Here is a 26,240-nt window from a genome sequence, read left to right as displayed (position 1 = left end):
TAGATGCTGATTGGGGATGTGGGAATTAATCTGTGTAAATGAAAAGTCTCAATACATGCTGATAGAGGATGTGGGAATTAGCCTGTGTAAATGAAAAGTCTCAATACATGCTGATAGAGGATGTGGGAATTAGCCTGTGTAAATGAAAAGTCTCAATACATGCTGATAGGGGATGTGGGAATTAATCTGTGTAAATGAAAAGTCTCAATACATGCTGATAGAGGATGTGGGAATTAGCCTGTGTAAATGAAAAGTCTCAATACATGCTGATAGGGGATGTGGGAATTAATCTGTGTAAATGAAAAGTCTCAATACATGCTGATAGGAATGTGGGAATTAGCCTGTGTAAATGAAAAGTCTCAATACATGCTGATAGGGGATGTGGGAATTAGCCTGTGTAAATGAAAAGTCTATATACATGCTGATTGGGGATGTGGGAATTAGCCTGTGTAAATGAAAAGTCTATATACATGCTGATAGAGGATGTGGGAATTAGCCTGTGTAAATGAAAAGTCTCAGTACATGCTGATAGAGGGTGCGGGGATTAGCCTGTGTAAATGAAAAGTCTCTATACATCTGATAGTGGATGTGGGAATTAGCCTGTGCAAATGAAAAGTCTCAATACATGCTGATGTGGTGGGGGTGGGAATGAGCCTGTGTAAATGAAAAGTCTCAATACATGCTGATAAGGGATATGGGAATTAATCTGTGTAAATGAAAAGTCTCAGTACATTCTGATTGGGGATGTGGGAATTAATCTGTAAATGAAAAATATCTATACATGCTGGTAGGGGATGTGGGAATTAGCCTGTGTAAAATGAAAAGTCTCAATACATGCTGATAAGGGATGTGGGAATTAATCTGTGTAAATGAAAAGTCTCAGTACATTCTGATTGGGGATGTGGGAATTAATCTGTAAATGAAAAATATCTATACATGCTGGTAGGGGATATGGGAATTAGCCTGTGTAAAATGAAAAGTCTCAATACATGCTGATAGGAATGTGGGAATTAATCTGTGTAAATGAAAAGTCTCAATACATGCTGATTGGGGATGTGGGAATTAGCCTGTGTAAATGAAAAGTCTCAGTACATTCTGATAGGGGGTGCGGGGATTAGCCTGTGTAAATGAAAAGTCTCTATACATCTGATAGTGGATGTGGGAATTAGCCTGTGCAAATGAAAAGTCTCAATTCATGCTGATGTGGTGGGGGTGGGAATGAGCCTGTGTAAATGAAAAGTCTCAATACATGCTGATAAGGGATGTGGGAATTATTCTGTGTAAATGAAAAGTCTCAATACATGCTGATAGGAATGTGGGAATTAGCCTGTATAAATAAAAAGTCTCAATACATGCTGATAGGGGATGTGGGAATTAATCTGTGTAAATGAAAAGTCTCAATACATGCTGATAGGAATGTGGGAATTAGCCTGTATAAATGAAAAGTCTCAATACATGCTTATAGGGGATGTGGGAATTAGCCTGTGTAAATGAAAAGTCTCAATAGATGCTGATTGGGGATGTGGGAATTAATCTGTGTAAATGAAAAGTCTCAATACATGCTGATAGAGGATATGGGAATTAGCCTGTGTAAATGAAAAGTCTCAATACATGCTGATAGGGGATGTGGGAATTAATCTGTGTAAATGAAAAGTCTCAATACATGCTGATAGAGGATGTGTGAATTAGCCTGTGTAAATGAAAAGTCTCAATACATGCTGATAGGGGATGTGGGAATTAATCTGTGTAAATGAAAAGTCTCAATACATGCTGATAGGGGATGTGGGAATTAGCCTGTGTAAATGAAAAGTCTCAATACATGCTGATAGGAATGTGGGAATTAGCCTGTGTAAATGAAAAGTCTCAATACATGCTGATAGGGGATGTGGGAATTAACCTGTGTAAATGAAAAGTCTATATACATGCTGATTGGGGATGTGGGAATTAGCCTGTGTAAATGAAAAGTCTCAATAGATGCTGATTGGGGATGTGGGAATTAATCTGTGTAAATGAAAAGTCTCAATACATGCTGATAGAGGATGTGGGAATTAGCCTGTGTAAATGAAAAGTCTCAATACATGCTGATAGGGGATGTGGGAATTAATCTGTGTAAATGAAAAGTCTCAATACATGCTGATAGAGGATGTGTGAATTAGCCTGTGTAAATGAAAAGTCTCAATACATGCTGATAGGGGATGTGGGAATTAATCTGTGTAAATGAAAAGTCTCAATACATGCTGATAGGGGATGTGGGAATTAGCCTGTGTAAATGAAAAGTCTCAATACATGCTGATAGAGGATGTGGGAATTAGCCTGTGTAAATGAAAAGTCTCAATACATGCTGATAGGGGATGTGGGAATTAACCTGTGTAAATGAAAAGTCTATATACATGCTGATAGGGGATGTGGGAATTAGCCTGTGTAAATGAAAAGTCTCAATACATGCTGATAGAGGATGTGGGAATTAGCCTGTGTAAATGAAAAGTCTCAATACATGCTGATAGGGGATGTGGGAATTAATCTGTGTAAATGAAAAGTCTCAATACATGCTGATAGGGGATGTGGGAATTAGCCTGTGTAAATGAAAAGTCTCAATACATGCTGATAGGAATGTGGGAATTAGCCTGTGTAAATGAAAAGTCTCAATACATGCTGATAGAGGATGTGGGAATTAGACTGTGTAAATGAAAAGTCTATATACATGCTGATAGGAATGTGGGAATTAACCTGTGTAAATGAAAAGTCTCAATACATGCTGATAGGGGATGTGGGAATTAGCCTGTGTAAATGAAAAGTCTCAATAGATGCTGATTGGGGATGTGGGAATTAATCTGTGTAAATGAAAAGTCTCAATACATGCTGATAGAGGATGTGGGAATTAGCCTGTGTAAATGAAAAGTCTCAATACATGCTTGTAGGGGATGTGGGAATTAGCCTGTGTAAATGAAAAGTCTGAATAGATGCTGATTGGGGATGTGGGAATTAATCTGTGTAAATGAAAAGTCTCAATACATGCTGATAGAGGATGTGGGAATTAGCCTGTGTAAATGAAAAGTCTCAATACATGCTGATAGAGGATGTGGGAATTAGCCTGTGTAAATGAAAAGTCTCAATACATGCTGATAGGGGATGTGGGAATTAATCTGTGTAAATGAAAAGTCTCAATACATGCTGATAGAGGATGTGGGAATTAGCCTGTGTAAATGAAAAGTCTCAATACATGCTGATAGGGGATGTGGGAATTAATCTGTGTAAATGAAAAGTCTCAATACATGCTGATAGGAATGTGGGAATTAGCCTGTGTAAATGAAAAGTCTCAATACATGCTGATAGGGGATGTGGGAATTAGCCTGTGTAAATGAAAAGTCTATATACATGCTGATTGGGGATGTGGGAATTAGCCTGTGTAAATGAAAAGTCTATATACATGCTGATAGAGGATGTGGGAATTAGCCTGTGTAAATGAAAAGTCTCAGTACATGCTGATAGAGGGTGCGGGGATTAGCCTGTGTAAATGAAAAGTCTCTATACATCTGATAGTGGATGTGGGAATTAGCCTGTGCAAATGAAAAGTCTCAATACATGCTGATGTGGTGGGGGTGGGAATGAGCCTGTGTAAATGAAAAGTCTCAATACATGCTGATAAGGGATATGGGAATTAATCTGTGTAAATGAAAAGTCTCAGTACATTCTGATTGGGGATGTGGGAATTAATCTGTAAATGAAAAATATCTATACATGCTGGTAGGGGATGTGGGAATTAGCCTGTGTAAAATGAAAAGTCTCAATACATGCTGATAAGGGATGTGGGAATTAATCTGTGTAAATGAAAAGTCTCAGTACATTCTGATTGGGGATGTGGGAATTAATCTGTAAATGAAAAATATCTATACATGCTGGTAGGGGATATGGGAATTAGCCTGTGTAAAATGAAAAGTCTCAATACATGCTGATAGGAATGTGGGAATTAATCTGTGTAAATGAAAAGTCTCAATACATGCTGATTGGGGATGTGGGAATTAGCCTGTGTAAATGAAAAGTCTCAGTACATTCTGATAGGGGGTGCGGGGATTAGCCTGTGTAAATGAAAAGTCTCTATACATCTGATAGTGGATGTGGGAATTAGCCTGTGCAAATGAAAAGTCTCAATTCATGCTGATGTGGTGGGGGTGGGAATGAGCCTGTGTAAATGAAAAGTCTCAATACATGCTGATAAGGGATGTGGGAATTATTCTGTGTAAATGAAAAGTCTCAGTACATTCTGATTGGGGATGTGGGAATTAATCTGTAAATGAAAAATATATATACATGCTGGTAGGGGATGTGGGAATTAGCCTGTGTAAAATGAAAAGTCTCAATACATGCTGATAGGGTGTGTGGAAATTAGCATGTGTAAATGAAAAGTCTGTATACATGTTGATAGGGAATGCGGGAATTAACCTGCATAAATGAAAAGTCTCAATACATGCTGATAGGGGATGTGGGAATTAGCCTGTGTAAATGAAAAGTCTCAATACATGCTGATAGGGGATGTGGGAACTAGCCTGTGTAAATGAAGTCTCAATACATGTTGATAGGGGATGTGGGAATTAGCCTGTGCAAATGAAAAGTCTCAATACATGTTGATAGGGGATGTGGGAATTAGCCTGTGTAAATGAAAAGTCTCAATACTTGCTGATAGGGGATGTGGGAATGAGTGTGTGTAAGCCTTGGTCTTCGATCAGTATCTAGCTACATTGTTTGTATCTAATTTTAAACAAAGACCTACATTATTTGTATCAAATTTTAAACAAACACCTACATTATTTGTATCTAATTTTAAACAAAGACCTACATTATTTGTATCTAATTTTAAACAAACACCAACATTATTTGTATCTAATTTTACAGACACTTTTTATACTCTGAACTGCAATCTACACAAGGACATGACACATGGAACAGCATCCACTGCCAAAACAAACTCATTTCTGCAAGAATTATTTTTACCCTAGAAGTTTGAATAATGCAACATCTAATTTGAATTTGTAAACATATTTGTCAAAATTTAGTGCAGATATGACTTAAGTAACAACTTACCCAACAAGGTTTGGTGTTATATACCAATATCTTCCAATCAGTAATTTGAAATGTATTCACCATATCATCATGTTTCCTAAACCATGTGTAGAAATAATTTCAAGAAGAAAACTTGACCTGGATACATTGGTAACTATTGTGAATGTTGTGTTGAAATGGCTATATTGATAACTTAAATTGAATACATTGATAACTTGAATCAGATACATTGGTAACTATGGTGAATTTTGAAATGGATATATTGATAACTTGAATTGGATACATTGATAGCTTGATTGGATACATTGGTAACTGTGGTGAATGTTGAAATGGATATATTGATAACTTGAATTGGATACATTGGTAACTATGGTGAATGTTGAAATAGATATATTGATAACTTGAACTGGATACATTGGTAACTATGGTGAATGTTGAAATGGATATATTGATAACTTGAACTGGATACATTGGTAACTTGAATCGGATTCATTGGTAACTATGGTGAATGTTGAAATGGACATATTGATAACTTGAATTGGTTACATTGATAGCTTGATTGGATACATTGGTAACTATGGTGAATGTTGAAATGGATATATTGATAACTTGAATTGGATACATTGGTAACTATGGTGAATGTTGAAATAGATATATTGATAACTTGAACTGGATACATTGGTAACTATGGTGAATGTTGAAATGGATATATTGATAACTTGAACTGGATACATTGGTAACTTGAATCGGATACATTGGTAACTATGGTGAATGTTGAAATGGACATATTGATGACTTGAATTGGTTACATTGATAGCTTGATTGGATACATTGGTAACTATGGTGAATGTTGAAATGGATATATTGATAACTTGAATTGGATGCATTGATAACTTAAATCAGATACATTGGTAACTATGGTGAATGTTGAAATGGATACATTGATAACTTGAATCGGATACATTGGTAACTATGGTGAATGTTGAAGTGGATATATTGATAACTTGAATCGGATGCATTGGTAACTATGGTAAATGTTGAAATGGATATATTGATAACTTGAACTGGATACATTGATAGCTTGATTGGATACATTTGTTACTATGGTTAATGTTGAAATGGATATATTGTTAACTTGAATTGGATACATTGATGACTTGAATCGGATACGTTGGTAACTATGGTGAATGTTGAAATGGATATATTGATAACTTGAATTGGTTACATTGATAGCTTGATTGGATACATTGGTTGGTGAATGTTGAAATGGATATATTGATAACTTGAATTGGATACATTTATAACTTGACTGGATACATTAATAACAATGCTGGATGTTGTAGTTACTCCACTGTCTGCCTGAAAATGTTTCTTGTATTTAATTAGATCATACTTTGTGAAATCATAGTGAAATAAAAATAGAGAAAGTATTTTAATAGAATTGATTTACATGACATAATTAAATGAATAGGAAGTTAGACAGCAAAGAATTTTCATGGCTTTCCTGTAAATAATGCATGGATCCTTGTGAGTCTCTTACAGATCCTGTCTTGTTACGTCAAGCAGAACTCTCCCAAACATTACTTTAGAGGTCATGTGACACTTCCACTGTGATTTTGAATCAAATAGAGTCTAGTCAATTGGAATTCACTGAAACATTTCTGGGGAGATCAGCTGGACTCGTACCTTTTGGGATCTTGAATCAAAGCTTGTCTTGTCAGATCAAACTTACCATACATTACTACATTTGACTTACCCTTTGGGATCTTGAATCAAATCTTGTCTAGTCAAATAGATCTTCTCTGCATGTTATTAGATAGGTCCATGTGACTCTCCCCTTAGGGATTTTGAATCGGATCCTGTCAACAAGAACTTATCTCTATGTTACTAGGGAGGCCCATGTGACTTGCCCCTTAGGGATCCTGAATCAGATTTTGTCTAGTCAGGGGGTGCTCACCAGATAATATGTACTTTTGAGAGAGTGACGTATGTAAGGTAAAGTAGTTTGCATTTAAAACATGCACAGTGGAGAGAATGTTGGCATACCTCTATGCTACATTAATGTAATGTGGATGATATTTCTTTTGGATATTGTACTTTTGGAAATTTTACATGATTTAAGGACACTGCTAACTAAAATGACTGCTCCCTTGTGTTAAAAAATCAGCCTGAATTAGTCTAAAGTACACTATACATAGCAGCTATTAAAATAGGGAAAATGAATTTTGCCAGACTAGACAATACCAGCTTCTGAAAGTCCAATGAAATGAATTACCAAATATGTAAAATGTTAAAAAAGTTATCAGCTCTTTTTTATACAATTTACCTCTGAAGTTCAGGAAGTGAAAATGACCAAGTAGAGCTAGCACTTTTTTGAAAGGTTCACATTTGAAGTACGGCCAAGCTGTATACTCTATAACCCATAGTACACCCATCAATCATACATCAGAATAAAGGGAATTAAAGGTTCTTTTAATTATACCTAAGATATACAAGGTCCTTTTTAAATAGCCAGTATAACCAGTGAGGAAAGCCAGGGAAATTCTTTTTCTTTAAAATCCTAACCCTATGCAAAATACGAAACTGTAGAGTGCCACCTTAAAGAGGACTTATCTTTACATTACTAGGGAGACCCATGTGACTTGCCCCTTAGGGATCTTGAATCAGATCTTGTCTAGTCAAAGAGAACTTATCTTTATGTTACTAGGGAGACCCATGTGACTTTCCCCTAAGGGATCTTGAATCAGATCCCTATAGTCAGATTGAACTCACCCATTCATTACTTGGGAGGTCAGTTTGACACTTCGCGTTGGTTTGGTTTTGTAGGTTTAATGCCATTTTTTCAGCACATGATAGGCTATATATGGCAGTGGAGAAACAAGCCAGGAAAACCCTGGGTAAAAATTAATATTTGGAAACTACTGGCAAGCTTTCTCTTACCGCAACAGGCTGAGTCAAGACTTGAATCCCCACAAGCAGAGATGAGATGTCAGTGACCTGTATAGGCAAGTTCCTTAGGCCTTTTAGTCACTCAACGTTTTCACTTTTCTTTGGGACTTTGACACTCAGCCACCAAGGTCCTCACTTTTTGTCACCTTGAATCAAATAATACTTAACAAAATGGAAATCAGCCAATCTTTTACTTCACCAGATTGTGTATGTCTGATATGTACCTTGCGGTTCCGAGTTTTTAATGTTTGCTCTTGAGTAAAGCCTTCTGAAATAGAGATCCAGTCTAGAGGTCCTATAATACTTAACACCATCTATTGAGATACAATAAAATACTTTATTCTTTATTTCCCTTCTCATTATGATCATGTATAAGAGCCAGTGTCAACCATCCATGGTCTGTGTCAACCATCCATGGTTAATGGTATTATTTAGGTGAACACTAAAAGTGCGATACAGGCCCACCTTTTTGCCGTGTGTTCCAAGTGTACATGGTTAAATCATCTTGTTAATGGAAATCATACAGATTTAGCATCAGTAGGACACTACTTCATATAATTGTGGTGTTATATTTTGTTTTCAGTGATGTAGCTGGCCTCATTCTAATCAACCCCATAACCGATGACCTTTTTGACCTTGATGGTGGGATCTGGAGACATCACTGGTGAGTTTATTTAGGAAAATATGTCACAGTATGTATGTGTGTTTCATGACAAGTCAGCACAATACTGGTTTAATAGTGCCAACTAACAGTTAAGTTCTGAAAATATAAAGATAAAAACCCAACAAATATTTTGCTAAAAAAGAAGCTGACATTTCATTCACAGGATCAGTTTAGTCTGAACTTACTGAGCTTATGTTTGGCATGATACTTAATGTTTGCTGTGGCTGCTGGATGATACCTAATGGTTACCATAGCTACTGAATGATACATAATGGTTACTATGGCTACTGAATGATATATAGTGGTTACTATTGCTATTGAATGATATCTAATGGTTACTCAGTCTACTGAATGATACCTAATGGTTGCTATGGCTACATAATGATACCTGTTGGTTTCTATGGCTACTGAATGATACCTAATGGTTACTATGGATATAGTGGATGATACCTAATGGTTACTATGGCTACTGGATGATACCTAATGTTTACTATGGCTAATGGAGGTTACAAAAAGCTCTGTAGAGTCAGCAGTGTAGTCACTGATTACACTCAGTTTTTTTTGGAGTGGGGGGGTGGAGTCTTGCCAAAGTAATGGAGTTTCAGGATTACAATATTTTCAGTGTTTTATTTCATGTTGCTGCCCATTAAACATTATTACCTTACATGCAGGTAATTTCTCCTTTCTTCTGATGTAAATTTTATGGATGTTCTAATCAAAGCCAGTCAGAATGATTGATGCATTACTATAGTTATTAAATCTAACTCTTCCGATCTTTTCAGGATGATTGATGTTTTACTGTACTGATTGAATTCATGTCGTTTGGTTAGTCAGGATGATTGATGTTTTACTGTACTGATTGAATTCAGATCTTGTTAGTCAGGATGATTGATGTTTGGTCTTCTGGTTAGTCAGGATGATTGATGTTTTACTGTATTGATTGAACTCAGACCTTCTTGTTAGTCAGGATGATTGATGTTTTACTGTACTGATTGAATTCAGGTCTTCTGGTTAGTCAGGATGATTGATGTTTTACTGTACTGATTGAATTCAGATCTTGTTAGTCAGGATGATTAATGTTTTACTGTACTGATTGAATTCAGATCCTGTTAGTCATGATGATTGAGGTTTATAACAGAATAGACCTGAATGGATGCTTGGATCGAATGACAACACAACATAATGTAACGAAAGATGAAAATTCATGAATTAATAAAAATTATATATATATATATATATATATATATATATATATATATATATAAAACAAATACAGTGATTCTTTCATGCTCCAAACATACGTCTCATTCAAATACTTTGTGCAAACATTCACAAATAGGGAAACAAAAAAAATTTCAGATGAAAGTGAGATTCAAATAACCTCTTGGAATGTACGTGAGATTCACATAATCTCATGTAATCAAAAATAAAGATTCGAATAATCTTATGTATTCAGAATGACTCAGTTATACTTATTTGAAACAACCAATTGAAACAAACATGACTCGAGTCATTTGTACGGCCATATGATTTATAAATATTTGTAAAACTTGCAAAATGTGTCCATGGACAAACCACACAGCTCTCCCGAATTCTTGGGTTGGCCCTCACTTGTATTGGCGATACACACCCTTCATGGATCCACCATGCCCACAAGTTTACAAACTAGCGGTTTCGTCTTGGTATGGCCTTGATGGTTACATCATATCGACCCACAGACTGCCAGACAGATAGCCTGAGATACCCGCACGCACATATGCACCAACAGCACACAATTTTCCTAGATTTTGTTGGCCCACTTGTATTGGCTACATCCTCCCTTCATAGGTCCACCATGCACACAGACATACATATAGAGAGCTACAGACAGCTTCAAACAGCTTCAGACAGCCCATAACAGCTACAATAAAACTAAACTGGTCATAATAATAGGTTTGGAATTAATATCTATAGATATGTGCTACTAAATGAAACTAAAAGCAACTTGTAATTCAAAAGTTCACAGCATTTTAAAACTGCATAGTAATAAATGCATCATTTCACTATATGACATTACAAACTGAATACGCTTCACATATCAAATAAAATAAAAATGTAACACTTACCCCTATGGCTGGAGAACACAAATGGAGAATGTTCACTCCTTGACAAGATCCATAGACCATTATGTTAGTTATAAATGGAACATGCCTTAAATCCACAGCAGAGTGAGTATTAGTCAGGGTAAAATACCCGTGGGTACCGTACTTTTAGTGAATTTCACCAAAATCTTATCTACGATGAGGTACATGTTAGTTCAGTTGCTTACATAGAAAAACAATTACTCACCCTAGGCAACGTTGTACACATGAACGACAAAAATGATCAAATCATTCTAAGACGAAACCAAGTTATTTCTTGCCTTATTCTGTGACAATGTTTTACTGTACTGATTGAACTCAGATCTGATTTAGTCAGGGTGATTGGTGTTTTACTATAGGGTACTAAGTACCAAAGCAGCTCCTATTTTGATTTTATTTTCTATCCTGAATAATTGCTGATATTTACTAATTTAAATTTGTTTGAGACTATGATTGACTGAGGTCAAAATCTAACCTAATAACAGGACATAAAACTATTATTTTGATCGAGTTTTATTTATTTCCAGGTTTGGTCACATAGTTCCATCCTATCAGACATTACAGCTTGGAGCAGCCATTGGCTTGGCACGGCTTGCCATTATGTTTGGGCTGCTACAGCATCCACTGCACATGGCCAGAGGAATTTCAGAGGATGTTGAGAAAAGACAGGTAAGACAGGCAGATACATTCAAAGACATATAAACAGGCAAACACAAATCTTGGGGCATTGTTATGATTTGAATTTGGCAAGGATCCCAAAATCTTCTGTTATGAAAGGTTAATTGAGTGTTACAGGACCTTGAAGAGCACAAGGTTGAACATACATGCATACATACATACATACATACACACACACATACATACATACATGCATACATACATACATACATACATACATATGTACATATGTGTGTGTGTACATATTGACATACAGATGGCTATCCTTGGTTGGCTCTTTGCCATTTCACCTCTGTCCACATGGGTTCAGGTCTCAGGTTTGGCCATTGTGGATATGTGAGAAAACTTGTCAGTAGCTTCCCATGGGTAAGTAGATCTTAACAAGGTTTAGCCTATCACAGGGGTCGGCAACTTATTTTACATAGATCTTAACAAGGTTTAGGCTATTACAGGGGTCGGCAACTTACTTTACATAGATCTTAAGAAGGTTTAGCCTATCACAGGGGTCGGCAACTTATTTTACATAGATCTTAACAAGGTTTAGCCTATCACAGGGGTCGGCAACTTATTTTACATAGATCTTAACAAGGTTTAGCCTATCACAGGGGTCGGCAACTTATTTTACATAGATCTTAACAAGGTTTAGCCTATCACAGGGGTCGACAACTTATTTTACATAGCATGCCACTTTTTCTGGATTAATTACAAATATAATGAGCACAAGCCACCAGTTAGAGAGTAACACTGTTAAAATCAAGATTTTTGGCTGCCCTTTGCATGCCACACAAGACCTCTTGATGTGCCACCTTGTGGCACATGTGCCATAGGTTGCTGACCCCAGGCCTATCAAATACTGAAAAACTGCATTAACTCTCAAAAGTAGACAGACATGTATGATTCCATCCATCCATCCATCTGGATGGACAAATGAGGTCCCAGATGGTCAACTTTAAGATGCATGCCATTATATGTCATTGGCATCTTACCATATGGGTTTTGAGTCTCAGGGTCAGTCAACAATGGTGTGCAAGAAAGTGCGTCGATAGCCAGTGGTTCTATCCAAGGATTACCTGGGCCCTTTTTCCACCAGCTATACTTACACCATTTATATAGCCTGTGATATGCAGAAAAATGGCAATATGTCCACATCATCAACAACAGCAACAACAAACAGACACAATTTACATAAATCCTGGCATGGTGCTAGAGGTTCCCTTATACAACATCTGTTTGGATAGCAATAGCATCCTCTACACATGGTTAAAGGAGTCTCAGTGGATAATCAGAAAACATAGGTATGCATACATACAAACATATGACAAGGTTTGTATGCACCTTGAATATCCTTGAGTTTTCACCAAAAGTTGACTATGTGTCCTTGAATATCCTTGAGTTTTCACCAAAAGTTGACTATGTGTCCTTGAATATCCTTGAGTTTTCACCAAAAGTTGACTCTCTGTTCTTGAATATAATTGAATTTTGTGTAGCTATATACTTATATATTTCTTTTGCTTTATTGTTCACATTTTGAAAAATAATTGGCATTCAAAATTGTTTGTTTGTGAGTGAACATGTCATCTGCTAATTGCATATATGTGGTCGTCCTTATACAACATCCTGTGGAACATTGCATGTGAATGGTCTCCCTTATACAGCATCCTGTGGAACATTGCATGTGAATGGTCTCCCTTATACAGCATCCTGTGGAACGTTGCATGTGAATGGTCTCCCTTATACAACATCCTGTGGAACATTGCGTGTGAATGGTCTCCCTTATACAACATCCTGTGGAACATTGCATGTGAATGGTCTCCCTTATACAACATCCTGTGGAACATTGCATGTGAATGGTCTCCCTTATACAACATCCTGTGGAACATTGCATGTGAATGATCTCCCTTATACAACATCCTGTGGAACATTGCATGTGAATGGTCTCCCTTATACAACATCCTGTGGAACATGTGCGTTCCGGGAGTACACTTTCTTAGTTCATGAAGAACCGCTCCGGTGGCCTAGTGGTTAGAGCGTCCGCTTCGGATGCGGGAGGTCGTGGGTTTGATCCCTGGCCGAGTCATACCAAAGACTTACAAAAATGGTACTAACAGCTGCTTCACTTGGCGCTCAGCATTAAGAGGGTAGTGCTAGGACTGGTCGGCCCGGTGTCAGGATAATGTGACTGGGTGGGACATCATGCTACATGTCTGCGGCATGATGCTGCAGTGCTAGACATCACTATAAACTGCCACATTGCTGACATCGTAGCGATATGACTGGAAAATTGTTAAAGCTACGTTAAAAAAATCCAAATCACATCCAAATCACAGTTCATGAAGAGTGTACCATGTGGTTGTTTACAGAAGGTCAACAAGTAAAACAAAGTGAATGATCACTAATGAACTATCCCTTTAAACAAAGTTCTTGTTGCTCTCACAAAAAATGGCTTGAGAGGAAGGAATGTAAAGACTGGCTTTGGAGAGTGACAAAAGTGCTTTGTAAGCATATAGCTTTCTATGTAAAAGGCACATTCTTAATTTGGCAGTGGGAGAGTTTGCATTGAACAGTTGTACAAGCAGAAATAAACATTCAACTTTAATAAATTTAAATTGACCTGGTGTTTCAATTACATGTGTCCATTACTGCGAAGCTAGCTACTGCCAATGTATCAACATGTGGAGCCCCAGATCACATTGACCTGAATTTGACCAGTTTGAGTAGATTTGCTGCAAATGCATCAGAGGTTTTGAAAGCAGAAATTTTGTGGTCTGTTAAAATTGTCACAAGCCATTTTAGGTTTCATTCTTGTGATGGCATTTCATATATTTTTAAGATCATGTTTCCAGACAGCACCATTGCCAAGCAGTATAGATGTCAAGAATGCAAGTCATGTTACCTTGCCAGTGTTGGTATAAACATCACATTTTTCACCATTTCTAGGGCAGAAAGCTTGAATGATGATCTTCAAGAAAAACACTCGGATATGCACATCAGAGTTGAATTGTTAGGACCTTATCAGCATTATGGTTCAAAACACTGAAATAACTCTTTCTGCAATGCAACTCAAATCACTGGCAGAATTGATGGAAATTGTTTTGACAGCATCTTCTTCTACTTTTGTGGCAGTCATGGAAGAATTAGTAAGAAGGCACTTAAGATACATGTACAATATAAATGTACAGACAGACAGACATGCAACTTGAAGACTATCAGGACTTATATCTTAAGACATATTGAGACTCCTGCAGTATGTGCATTTCATTGTCAGAGCAACCAGTAGAAAATAGAAGTTTACAGAAATGCGTCAAATCACAAGTACCACATATACAACATATACCAAAAACAAAACAGGTAATGTTTTTGCAAGGTAAGAAGGTATTGGTATATTCTTTTTGCTAGGCAGGTTGGTGTTGGTTCATTTTTTGGCTGGGTAGGATGGTGTTGGTACATTGTTTTGATAGGATGGCGTTGGTACATTTTTTGATAGGATGGTGTAGGTACATTTTTTGGCTAGTATGATGATGTTGGTACATTTTTTGGCAAGGAACAGTCAATAATGCATATCAATATTTGAACCACAAAATTTGAATATGATGCAATAATAGGCACTTTAAAGATGCTACAAGCCAGTCACTGTGACCTAATTTTGTGTTTTATGTTGAGTATTTGTATTTAGCAGAGAACTGCATTGATTGGTGCATTATTCGTCAACCAAAGGTAGGAGTGGTTAGTTTTACTCTTATATTGGCAAACAAGACAAGAAAATATATGTATATGACAAGTAACCAAATATTACATGTATATGACAAGTAACCAAATATTACATGTATATGGCAAGCAACCAGATATTACATGTATATGACAAGTAACCAAATATTACAAGTACATGACAGGTAACCAAATATTACATGTATATGACAGGTAGCCAAATATTACATGTATATGACAAGTAACCAAATTTTACATGTACATGACAAGTAATGAAATATTACATGTATATGACAAGTAACCAAATTTTACATGTATATGGCAGGTAACAAAATATTACATGTATATGACAAGTAACCAAATATTACATGTATATGGCAAGCAACCAAATATTACATGTATATGACAAGTAACCAAATATTACATGTATATGACAAGTAACCAAATATTACATGTAGATGACAAGTAATGAAATATTACATGTATATGGCAGGTAACCAAATATTACACGTATATGACAATAACAAAATATTACATGTATATGGCAAGCAGCCAAATATTACATGTATATGACAAGTAACCAAATATTACATGTATATGACAGGTAACAAAATATTACGTGTATATGACAATAACAAAATGTTACATGTATATGGCAAGTAACCAGATATTACATGTATATGGCAAGCAACCAAATATTACATGTATATGACAAGTAACCAAATATTACATGTATTTGACAAGTAACCAAATATTACATGTAGATGACAAGTAATGAAATATTACATGTATATGGCAGGTAACCAAATATTACATGTTTTTGACAATAACAAAATATTACATGTGTATGACAAGCAACCAGATGTTACATGTATATGACAAGTAACCAAATATTACATGTATATGACAGGTAACAAAATATTACATGTATATGACAAGCAACCAGATATTACATGTATATGACAAGCAACCAGATATTACATGTATATGACAAGTAACCAAATATTACATGTATATGACAGGTAACCAAATATTACATGTATATGGTGGGAAAGCCTGCCAGTAGCTTCATGTGGGTCAGTGGTTCTTCCCTGGGTTTTCCAGTGTTCTTCCTCCACCAGTTATACTGGCCGCCATGTATAGCCTATCTTGTGCTGAAAACTGGCATTAAACCCTACAACAACAACAACAACATGTTTATGGCAATAATAAAATATTACATGTATATGGCAAGCAACCAAATATTACATGTATATGACAAGTAACCAAATATTACATGTATATGACAAGCAACCAAATATTACATGTACATGACAAGCAATGAAATATTACATGTATATGACAAGTAACTATTCTTCTAACCCAATACCAAAGGTAATTAATTTGAGTTTATGGACCTGCTGTTCTAGTTGTCATATTATGATATGCTGTACCCAAAAACATATTTAGAAGAATGGTGATTGTTGGTACATGTCATACATCACCATCAAATTAAATTGCATTGAAGGAAAATTGAAGTGCTTGATTGTGTGTGCTATGTAATTTCGTAGCTTGAATGCATGATTTGTTTTTAAAAACTACAATTAATAAAATTTGTACTTTCAGAAACACTTGCTGTGTCATCCAAGACACCTGAGTACAGTGGTGGATGAGCATTACTTCATCAATGAATCTTTTGCACAGTTTAGGTAGGCAGCCTTGAAGCAGAATGGTGCTCTGTAGTACTTAAAAATAAAAACTATTTTTATGTATAATTGCCTATATGGGTTTACATATGGGAATTTGACAGTTGATGAGTCAGTTGAAAATCCGAGTTCACGGTTGACATACAACATATACCAGTAGGGACATCTTTGTGACAGAGTTGAAGAAAGTTTTTGAGGACCCTGGGTGGCCGAGTGGTCTAAAGTGCATGCATTTACTGATTACTTCCATATCACCTCTGTCCATGTGGCTTTGAATCTTCGACCTGGCCACTGTAAGTATTTGAGAAAGCTTGTTAGTATCTTCCCTTGGGTTGGTGATTTTCTTCCCAGGGCTTTCTCAGGTTCTTCCTCTGTCAGTTATACTGGCTAACATATATAGCCTATCATGTGCTGAAAATTGGCATTAGACCTACAGCGACAACAATGAAGAAAGTTTTAGTACATGCATGTTGATTGCTGTAGTCAAAGAAAGTACATGGAAGGAATTTATATAATAAGTACATGAAATTTAGAAATTGTGTTACATTAACATTGTCAATGTGTACATTATTCTGCTGTTGGGAGACATGTTGAACAGAACCAGAAATTATGCAGGTATTCTAAACTAATGTGTCTTAAATTGTATAGAAATAAATCACCAAACATGTTACATTTATATAAATAAATTACCAAACATGTTACTTGTATAGAAACAAATCACCAAACATGTTATGTGTGTAGAAGTAAATCACCAAACATGTTACATGTATAGAAACAAATCACCAAACATGTTACATGTATAGAAACAAATCACCAAACATGTTACATGTATAGAAACAAATATTGGGAAAAGTACGAGATTAAAATTCATGGTTAGTTTTGGTCATATGCATATGTAGGAACTGTACAATTAACATTTTACTTCTGTGTATTAATATGCATTAAGCATTTCTCTGGCATGTTTCATTACTTTTTATACAAGCTTTTATTTACTTTTGTTATTAAATGGTTTATCTTATGTTTTCCTTCTGAGGTCAGAGTTTTAAAATCTGAAAATCCTCTTTTTAATTTTACCCAGACACAATTAGTTGGAGTTGCTTTCAGAGGACACAGACCATTTTTGTCCACAATAAATGTGTAGAGGCATATGGTTTCTGCTTGCATTTCATCATGCATGGTTTTAGTTTTGTATTTCCTTGTGTGAGATTTTTCTGGGGATTACTTATAAGGTCTTGTGATTTAGTGTACAGATTCAGCCCAGATAGAAAAAACTGACACACTAAAACAATAAGTTACCATAACCAATATTTCATGCTTTTATTGAATAAAATTCCATGGGCATTTGGTCAGTGTATTAGATAACTTTGTGTATCATATTGCTGTATTTATGGAACCATTATGATGGGTACTACCACATTGTATCAAAGTAGGTCACTGGGAACTAAATGCAGTACACTGAGGACTTGGAATGAGCTTTCTATATGTCACCTTATCATCCATATTGTGGGTTATGTATCATTTTAGCTTTACCATTGTTTGTACATGACACCTTCATTTCAAAAGGAGGAGGATGTGACAATATTTCATGTTTTATTATATTTCTTCAAAGTTGCTTGTTTGGGATCAGCGTCATGTGCACTATTAACTCAACAAGTACATGACTTTATCAATCATGTGGGTAGTAGCTTTGTTGGCTTCAATATTGGAGAGTGATATGTTCATCATTTATATTATTTACTGAGATTACAGTACAAAATACTAAACTAATTATTCCCAGAAAGACAATACAAAACACCAATCTGGCCATTTTCCAAAAGGCAATACAAAATACCAATCTGACCATTCCCCAAAGATAACACAAGATACCAAGCTGACCATTCCCCAAGAGCAATACAAACTACCAATCTGACCATTTTCCAAAAGGCAATACAACCTACCAAGATAATCATTCCCCTAAAGGAACTTACAAAATACCATAATACCATTTTGACCATTGCCCACAAAGCAACACAAACTACCAATCTGACCATTCCCCACAAGTCAATACAAAATACCAATCTGACCAGTCCCCACAAGGCAATACAAACTACCAATCTGACCATTCCCCACAAGGCAATACACAATACCAATCTGACCATTCCTCACAAGGCAATACAAACTACCAATCTGACCATTCACCACAAGGCAATACAAACTACCAATCTGACCATTGCCCACAAGGCAATACCAACTACCAATCTGACCATTCCCCACAAGGCAACACAAACTACATGTTGACATGGATGTACAGTCTGCAGGGTGAGCTATGTCACAGGTTGACATGGATATAGTCTCCAGGGTGAGCTGTGTCACAAGTTGATATGGATATACAGTCTGCAGGGTGATCTATGTCACAAGTTGACATGGATATACAGTCTCCAGAGTAAGCTATGTCACAAGTTGATATGGATATACAGTCTGCAGGGTGAGCTATGTTACAGTTTGGCATCATACTCTGTAGGGTGAGCTATGTTACAGGTTGGAATTTTGGTACACATTCTGTAGGGTGAGATGTGTTACAGGTTGGCACTGACATGCAGTCATGGTGTGGGAGAAGAGATGTCTAACAGCCAAATACATTACACTGGGCTTCCTGCAAATACAAACAACTGCTGTATTATTAGTTCTTTATTTAAAAATAAAAATGCAAATGAATGATGAATACTTGTGAGTTTTGAATATAAAGTAACTTTTCAAAGATAAGTCCATTGTTAATGATTCTTCAAATTTTATATTTATATTTGTATCAAATTCACAGATTAATGTTGCATGAGTGAATCAGTTCACTGCTAGTGCCACGTCCCATCCTTAATTTCACCCAGGCTACTTTTGATTGTAACCTGGTCTGTTGATATCAAACACATTCAGGTACTGTGAGTTGAAACATTTTATGCCATAAGGTTTTTGCCTATTCATACAATCCATATATTCCTTGAAATATTTATTTAAGTTTGAGTTATCAACCATTTACTCTAAGTGATAGAGGAGCAGGGAATTCTTTGACACAAACAGTCAGTCGTATTTGTGTTTCTCTTTTCCAGAATTGCTCGATTGATGCGGACTGTGCCAGAGAATGTAACAGTAACTTTCCTGTCAGGAAATTATTACGATGAACAGATGCCAAGTGCACTGAACAAGGTACTATATTTCACCCTATTTTAAACCTAGGTGCCCTGAAGAAGATACCACATTTCACCCTATTTTAAACCAAGATGTCATGAATAAGGTACCATATTTCACTCTGTTTTAAACCCAGATGCCCTGAACAAGGTACCTTATTTACCCTATTTTAAAACTGGATTTGCCTTCACATAATGCACCAGTTATTATAAGAAGGCTTGACATTTAAATAATACTGATATGTCACTTATGCTGCAAGAATTCTTGTGCCATATTGTCTTGTTTCACTCCAGTATATACATGTATGTATGAAGGAATACAACAGTTCATATTAGTGTTCCCATGTCTGAAGTTGTACTGGGATCCAGGAATACAGGTGCCCATTGGTCTAGTCTAAATGAGGTATTTCTGGAATGGTGCCTTTAATTTACTGTGGTCTTTTTCTCAACCTGTCCTTGATATCTGCCTTACCCTTGGGTTGGGGAAGAAGCCCAATGATTTGATACCTGGTATATTGAAGGTCAATGTCACTGGAGCTGAAATATGTTTTTCCTTTCAGCATGATAGGTCAAGTTTCATCAACCTGGCTCATTATAAGGCATCATTTGCATCACTTGGGCAGGGGTAGCTTCTATTGATTTTGAGGCTGAGAGGTGAAAGGTCAAGGTCATTGGAGCCAGTAGTGTCATTTTTTTGTTTCTACCTGGTCAGATTGTGTAGATACAGCTTTATTGGTTGTCTATATTTATGAACAGGCACCTCTCTATCTATTTCCTGTGCCCAGATGTCAAAAAAGAACATCAATGCAGCTAACATAGTAATTTTGTGTTCCACGTACTAAATCAATATTTGTGCTTCAGTTGGTTAGGGTGATCAGTCATTCTTCTAATGGCAGCTTTGTATACATATAAAACTGATTAGCCAGTCAACTTTTGTTTTTAACTTATTTTCCTCTTCAACCACAGGCATGGGCAAAGGCAGAACAGAGTTTAATGTCCAAGATTTACCCCAGGGCACAACATATTGTGGTGAATGGTGGAGACAGACACCTGATATATAAAAACCCTTACTCAGTTATAGAACCAGTCCAGAAAGTTGTCAAACTGTGGCAAACAAGACACAGAACCAGCCAAGAAAGATAGCAATGATTTTATTTAGTTGTGTTTTAATTGTTAGCTAATTATTGTCCCTAACCTTTTCAGTGACATAAGACTAAATTTAGTTATTACTTTTCCATCAATGGCATCAACATTTGTAAAATACATGGTTTTCTATTAGCAGACATTTGCCAGAGCACAAGAAGAAATGTTTTCCGCCTAGGGGTTCAAAGTCATTTTTGTTTATTCTGGCAAATGTTTATATACAGTAAACCATCTATTATCATTACTCTTATGTGACAAACTATTGGTTGAACACATTGCATACTAAATGCATACTAATTGCATACTAAATGCATACAAAAATGAGGTTATGCATGTAAAAATATCCATATTAAAGCGGGATTTAAAATTCCAATGTTTGAGTTCTTTTTATATCACAAAACACAAAGTTCAACAAGCAAGAATGCAGCCTGATCATTTGAGAACTGTCTTGAAGTTTGGCGTTGAAGTCTTTGACATTCGCATAGTATGTAACGGAGGAGATGTATTTCCAGGAACAAATGTTAATGGTTCATAAATAACTATGGTAACCATTTTTTAAGTAGTGTTTGCTCCCTTTGTTAGCAGTGCCTGATTGTTTTAATTAATTTGCCCTCACAGATTTGTTGCAGTTCTCCTTCTACATGCTGATTCAATGTGCAGTTTATATATTTAACAAATGTTTATGCAATCCATACAGAATGTTAAGTTATGAAATCTTGTTTCAATTGTGATTCATCTACACTGTTGTATTTGAAATGTATTAATTATATACATTTTCGTATTAATAAATCAAGTGTTGCAGTGTGTATTTGTAGAGTCAAGCATTGTTTGTTATTTTTTCAAGCCATTTCTAAATCCTTAAACGTTTCATTCATTGCTCTTTTTCAATTTTTGTCTTGCTGGCAACAAATCTCACAAAGAATGAAATTTATGAGTGACATAGGTACTACTTAGTTCAGCAAAGTTACCATACATCTCAAATGATTTTTGCTTATGTTATGTCAATGACTTTGTGTGTGTGTGTTTGTATGTATGATTTGGATTTTTAACATAACTTTAACAATTTGGAGTCATATCACTACAGTGTGTGCAGTGTGGCAGTTTAGTAATGTCTACAACTGAGGCATCATGCTGCAGAAATGTAGCATGATGTCCCACCCAGTCACATTATATTGACACCAGGCCAACCAGTCCAACACTAACCTCTTAATGCTGAGCTCCTAGCGAGGCAGCTGTTAGTGCCGCTTTTATAAGTCTTTGGTATGACTCAGCCAGGGTTCGAAGCTGCGACCACTCGCATCTGAAGCAGATGCTCTAACCACTAGGCCACCAGAATATGTCTTTGTAATAGTGTCTTAAGTTTAATGATATGCAACGTACAGTTTCTAGTCTGTGTAACTTAAAGTAGAAGTCACAGTGAGGTTATTATATTATATGGAAGTCAGAGTTTTGTTTATGGGAGCTAAATGCTGTACGGACACAAATGTCACAGTCAGGCAGAGTGATCTCCTCTTGATATGGTACCAAATCCAGTCCAGTGTGTACCTCAGTTAATGATTGCATTCATACCATGTATCAATCACTCTCCTGGTGAGAGATCTTGCAAATCATCTTCAGTAATTTTGGATTCAATGTTAGTGTAAGAGCTAGTTGAAGGAGTTCCCTCCTCTCAATATATTTCCAACATTTTTGCACCTTTCTTTTGCAGACAAGGTCTTTTGATCTATTGCTGAATTACAACTTTGTTGTAATCACAGGTACCTTTCTGTACTTACCTGTGTGAGTCACAGGTACATCCTATCAGTCAGGGATATTAGTAACGATTGATAGTGTTATGCAAGTAATCATTGTGTTATACAAAACTTGGAGTTGCAGTGGTTATTTAAGTTAATGATTGATAGTGTTGTGCAGGTAATCATTGTGTTATACAAGTTCATGATGCACATTTAATTCTGTATAATTTCCACTTCAGTCGGAAATCTACTGGTACATTTTCTGAAGTTAATTTGTATCCATAGCATCCACTTTTTAGTTTTATTTTGTTTTTGGGCAGTCTCTTGGGCCTTTCTGTTAATTAAGTACACATCATACGGTTTATATAATGGCATTTATCCTATCCAACAGCTTGCATATCAGCAAGAAACTACATGGAAATGGTGTTATGTTATCCAACAACTCCTTGCATGTCAGCATGAATCTACATGAGAGTGGTGTTATAGTCTCTCTAGTGTAATGAGGGGTAACTCTTGCTTATTCTCTTAAGATATTATGATTGGGTAATACATACGTGGCAACCATTATGCTTTTGGTGTAATCATAACACGGTTTTTCCACTAAGTTATGTCTTATGCATAAATGTATTCGGATTAGGTGTTTTGGGTATATCCCCCTCCAAAAAATATTAATAATTTGTTTTCATGTTTGTATTAACATCCCATTAATCCAACACACCATATTCTAGAAAAGACTACTTGTATGTAACTAGGACATAAGAATACGCTTGTCCATAGACTTGCATACACTTTCCTAACAGAATTATGTTCTATTTATAACAGTTGCCCTATTTCCAAGAAACATGCTGGTTTCTCCTTTCAACTTTTGACCTCAGTTTTTATTTATAGCAGCTATATGGTTTAGGTAGGAGAGAACAGACTGGTTATCTAACTTTTACTCTTTGCTCACAGATTCTTTGTTCTAATTCACTTCTGGTACTGAACCAGTCTGTAAGTATTTGCTGCTAAAAGTCAAGTTTGATTTATTCTAGTTGATGTGTGTGTTAGAGCAAAAATATTTTTCAAATAATTTTACAAATGGATTAGGTAAAGAGGAAAAACTGATTCAGAGATGAATACATGAATTACACAATACAGTGTTCCATTGCAGGCTGTGTGGAAAGGATTTTAATACTGGTCATGGTGGTAAAACAAAGAAACCTTGAATTAACTCGTTTTACTAACTCCAGTACTAAGGTAACTTCATTTTTACAGCAGAACTAAATTGTGGATAAGAATTTTATAAATGTAGAGGCACTACCAAGTTCTTATTGAAAAACGGACTACCTTTAGCTGTACAGCTTAGTACTCTACTGGTGTGCAAAACATTCATTGTCTCACCTGGTTCAAAGTGTTTTGAAATGCAATATGAGAGTCTGTTGCTTTTTAAATCTCAAAGTGTTATATACAAAAACTTGAAGCAGTAATTGATGTTAAAAGTCCAGAGGGATATATAATTTTGTACATATGTTTATTGAATTTTTATCATGTTATATGCGAGTTACTCTTTTTCTGCTTGGATTACTCTTTTTGTCCACTTGGATTACACTTTTTCCTAGCCAGGGGTTGGCATGTATGGTAATATGTTTGAAGAAAAAACCAGTTTTTTTAGAGTAAAATATGATTGTTTGATATCCCTTACCCAATAACAAAACTGATAACCCTCCCAGCCACCCATTAGTAATATCTTACTAGGAGAGCATGCATTTTGCTCCAGTAGTAAGTGAACAACACATGATATGGTGCCAATCTCTATATCAAGGGGAATTACTCTGTCTGACCGCCACATGGCATGGTATTAACAGTAATAACATGATGTGCAAATCCCTATATCAAGAGGAATTACTCTGTCTGACTGTCACTTGGGAGATATGATTGTGTGTGTATTGTGAAAGAAATGTATTTCACTAGAAACATTGGTTCCTCTGATGATAAAGCCCAAGGCATTAAGACTTTTAATAGGTAAACTTTTTCTAAAAGAGCATTCTTACATGAGAAATTCCCAAAAAGTAGGATGGGTTTAGCATCAGAGAAGCAAGGAAATTATTCTCCAAATATGGAGATAATAAAATTGAAAATTATGGAAATTAAAATACAAAAATTATGAAACTATCCAACCCAAATTTTACAGAATAAAAACAGCAATGGTCTGGTTTAGTTTTGTGGCAATAAACACTATTTTCAGCACATGATAGCAATATATTTGGTGGCGGAAAAACGACCAATCCACAGGAGGTTACTGGCAGGCTTTCTCATATACCCATGTTAGTTGAGCTAAATTCATGCCGACTGAGGCAAGATGTGAAGGCAAGCACGTTAAATTACTCACACCCACCCACCCAGGACTGCCAAAACTGTAAGAACTAATTATCATCCTTAACAAACAGTCAGTAAAGATAGTTGTTAAAAGGTAAGGACTGGTTGTAAGCATAAACAAAGAATTATTGATAATAGCTGTTAAACTGAAAGGACTGGCGGTTAATCTGAAACAGTTGACGGAATAGACTACATATTACTTTGAGGACTCTTCATTTTATTAATGTGGCAATGCTGACTTAGGTTAAACTCAGATAAAACACAAAGTACCATATAAACAAGTATACCACTTAGTACAAAATATGTCTGGCACCATGTTTTATTCCTGAAATAAACACTTTTTCTCTCTCGTCGATCCATTTATAATGATTGGTAGGACTTAAATTATCATGTAAACTTATCTTGTCAGATTGCATAGAAACTTTCACTGTACACCATTACGTGACAAAATTCACAAGGCTTCTTGACATCATCATACCTTGGGTCATAATCTTGGTAGGATCTTTGTAACGTATAAAGCAACTCAAATACCAAGTTTTATTTGCTACAGATTTAAACCTATTGACTTGCTGTTGGACTTTCTTGGGTCACATTGACCTTGGTAGGATCTTTGTAACGTATAAAGCAACTCAAATACCAAGTTTTATTTGCTACAGATTTAACCTATTGACCTGAAGCTGTTGGACTTTCTTGGGTCACATTGACCTTGGTAGGATCTTTGTAACGTATAAAGCAACTCGAATACCAAGTTTTATTTGCTACAGAAAACCTATTGACTTGAAGCTGATGGACTTTCTTGGGTCACATTGACCTTGGTATGATCTTTGTAACGTATAAAGCAACTCGAATACCAAGTTTTATTTGCTAGATTCAAACCTATTGACTTGAAGCTGTTGGACTTTCTTGGGTCACATTGACCTTGGTATGAGCTTTGTAACGTATAAAGCAACTCGAATACCAAGTTTTATTTGCTACAGATTTAAACCTATTGA

At 35.9% G+C, this 26,240-nt stretch overlaps 1 protein-coding gene across 4 annotated transcripts in view; it reads left to right on the top strand.

The window, feature by feature from the left end:
- The window catches only part of LOC149774741 (uncharacterized), a 51,701-nt gene extending 29,720 nt beyond the window's left edge, over nucleotides 1–21,981 (top strand). For all 4 annotated transcript variants that reach the window (XM_089944765.1, XM_089944766.1, XM_089944767.1 and 1 more), the window contains 5 exons: nucleotides 8,591–8,671; nucleotides 11,319–11,460; nucleotides 16,780–16,862; nucleotides 19,940–20,036; nucleotides 20,984–21,981. In XM_089944765.1, coding sequence (XP_089800891.1) covers nucleotides 8,591–8,671; nucleotides 11,319–11,460; nucleotides 16,780–16,862; nucleotides 19,940–20,036; nucleotides 20,984–21,160 — 580 coding nt within the window. In that variant the 3' untranslated portion in view covers nucleotides 21,161–21,981. The remainder of the gene's footprint in view (nucleotides 1–8,590; nucleotides 8,672–11,318; nucleotides 11,461–16,779; nucleotides 16,863–19,939; nucleotides 20,037–20,983) is intronic.
- The last annotated feature ends 4,259 nt before the right edge of the window (nucleotides 21,982–26,240 follow it).

The sequence above is a fragment of the Sinohyriopsis cumingii genome, unplaced genomic scaffold (assembly GCF_028554795.1).
Source record: "Sinohyriopsis cumingii isolate HCF-2022 unplaced genomic scaffold, ASM2855479v2 utg000160l, whole genome shotgun sequence".
Classification (NCBI taxonomy): Eukaryota; Metazoa; Mollusca; class Bivalvia; order Unionida; family Unionidae; genus Sinohyriopsis; species Sinohyriopsis cumingii.
The sequence above is the reverse complement of the archived record's forward strand: the minus strand, read 5'-3'. Positions and strand labels throughout refer to the sequence as shown.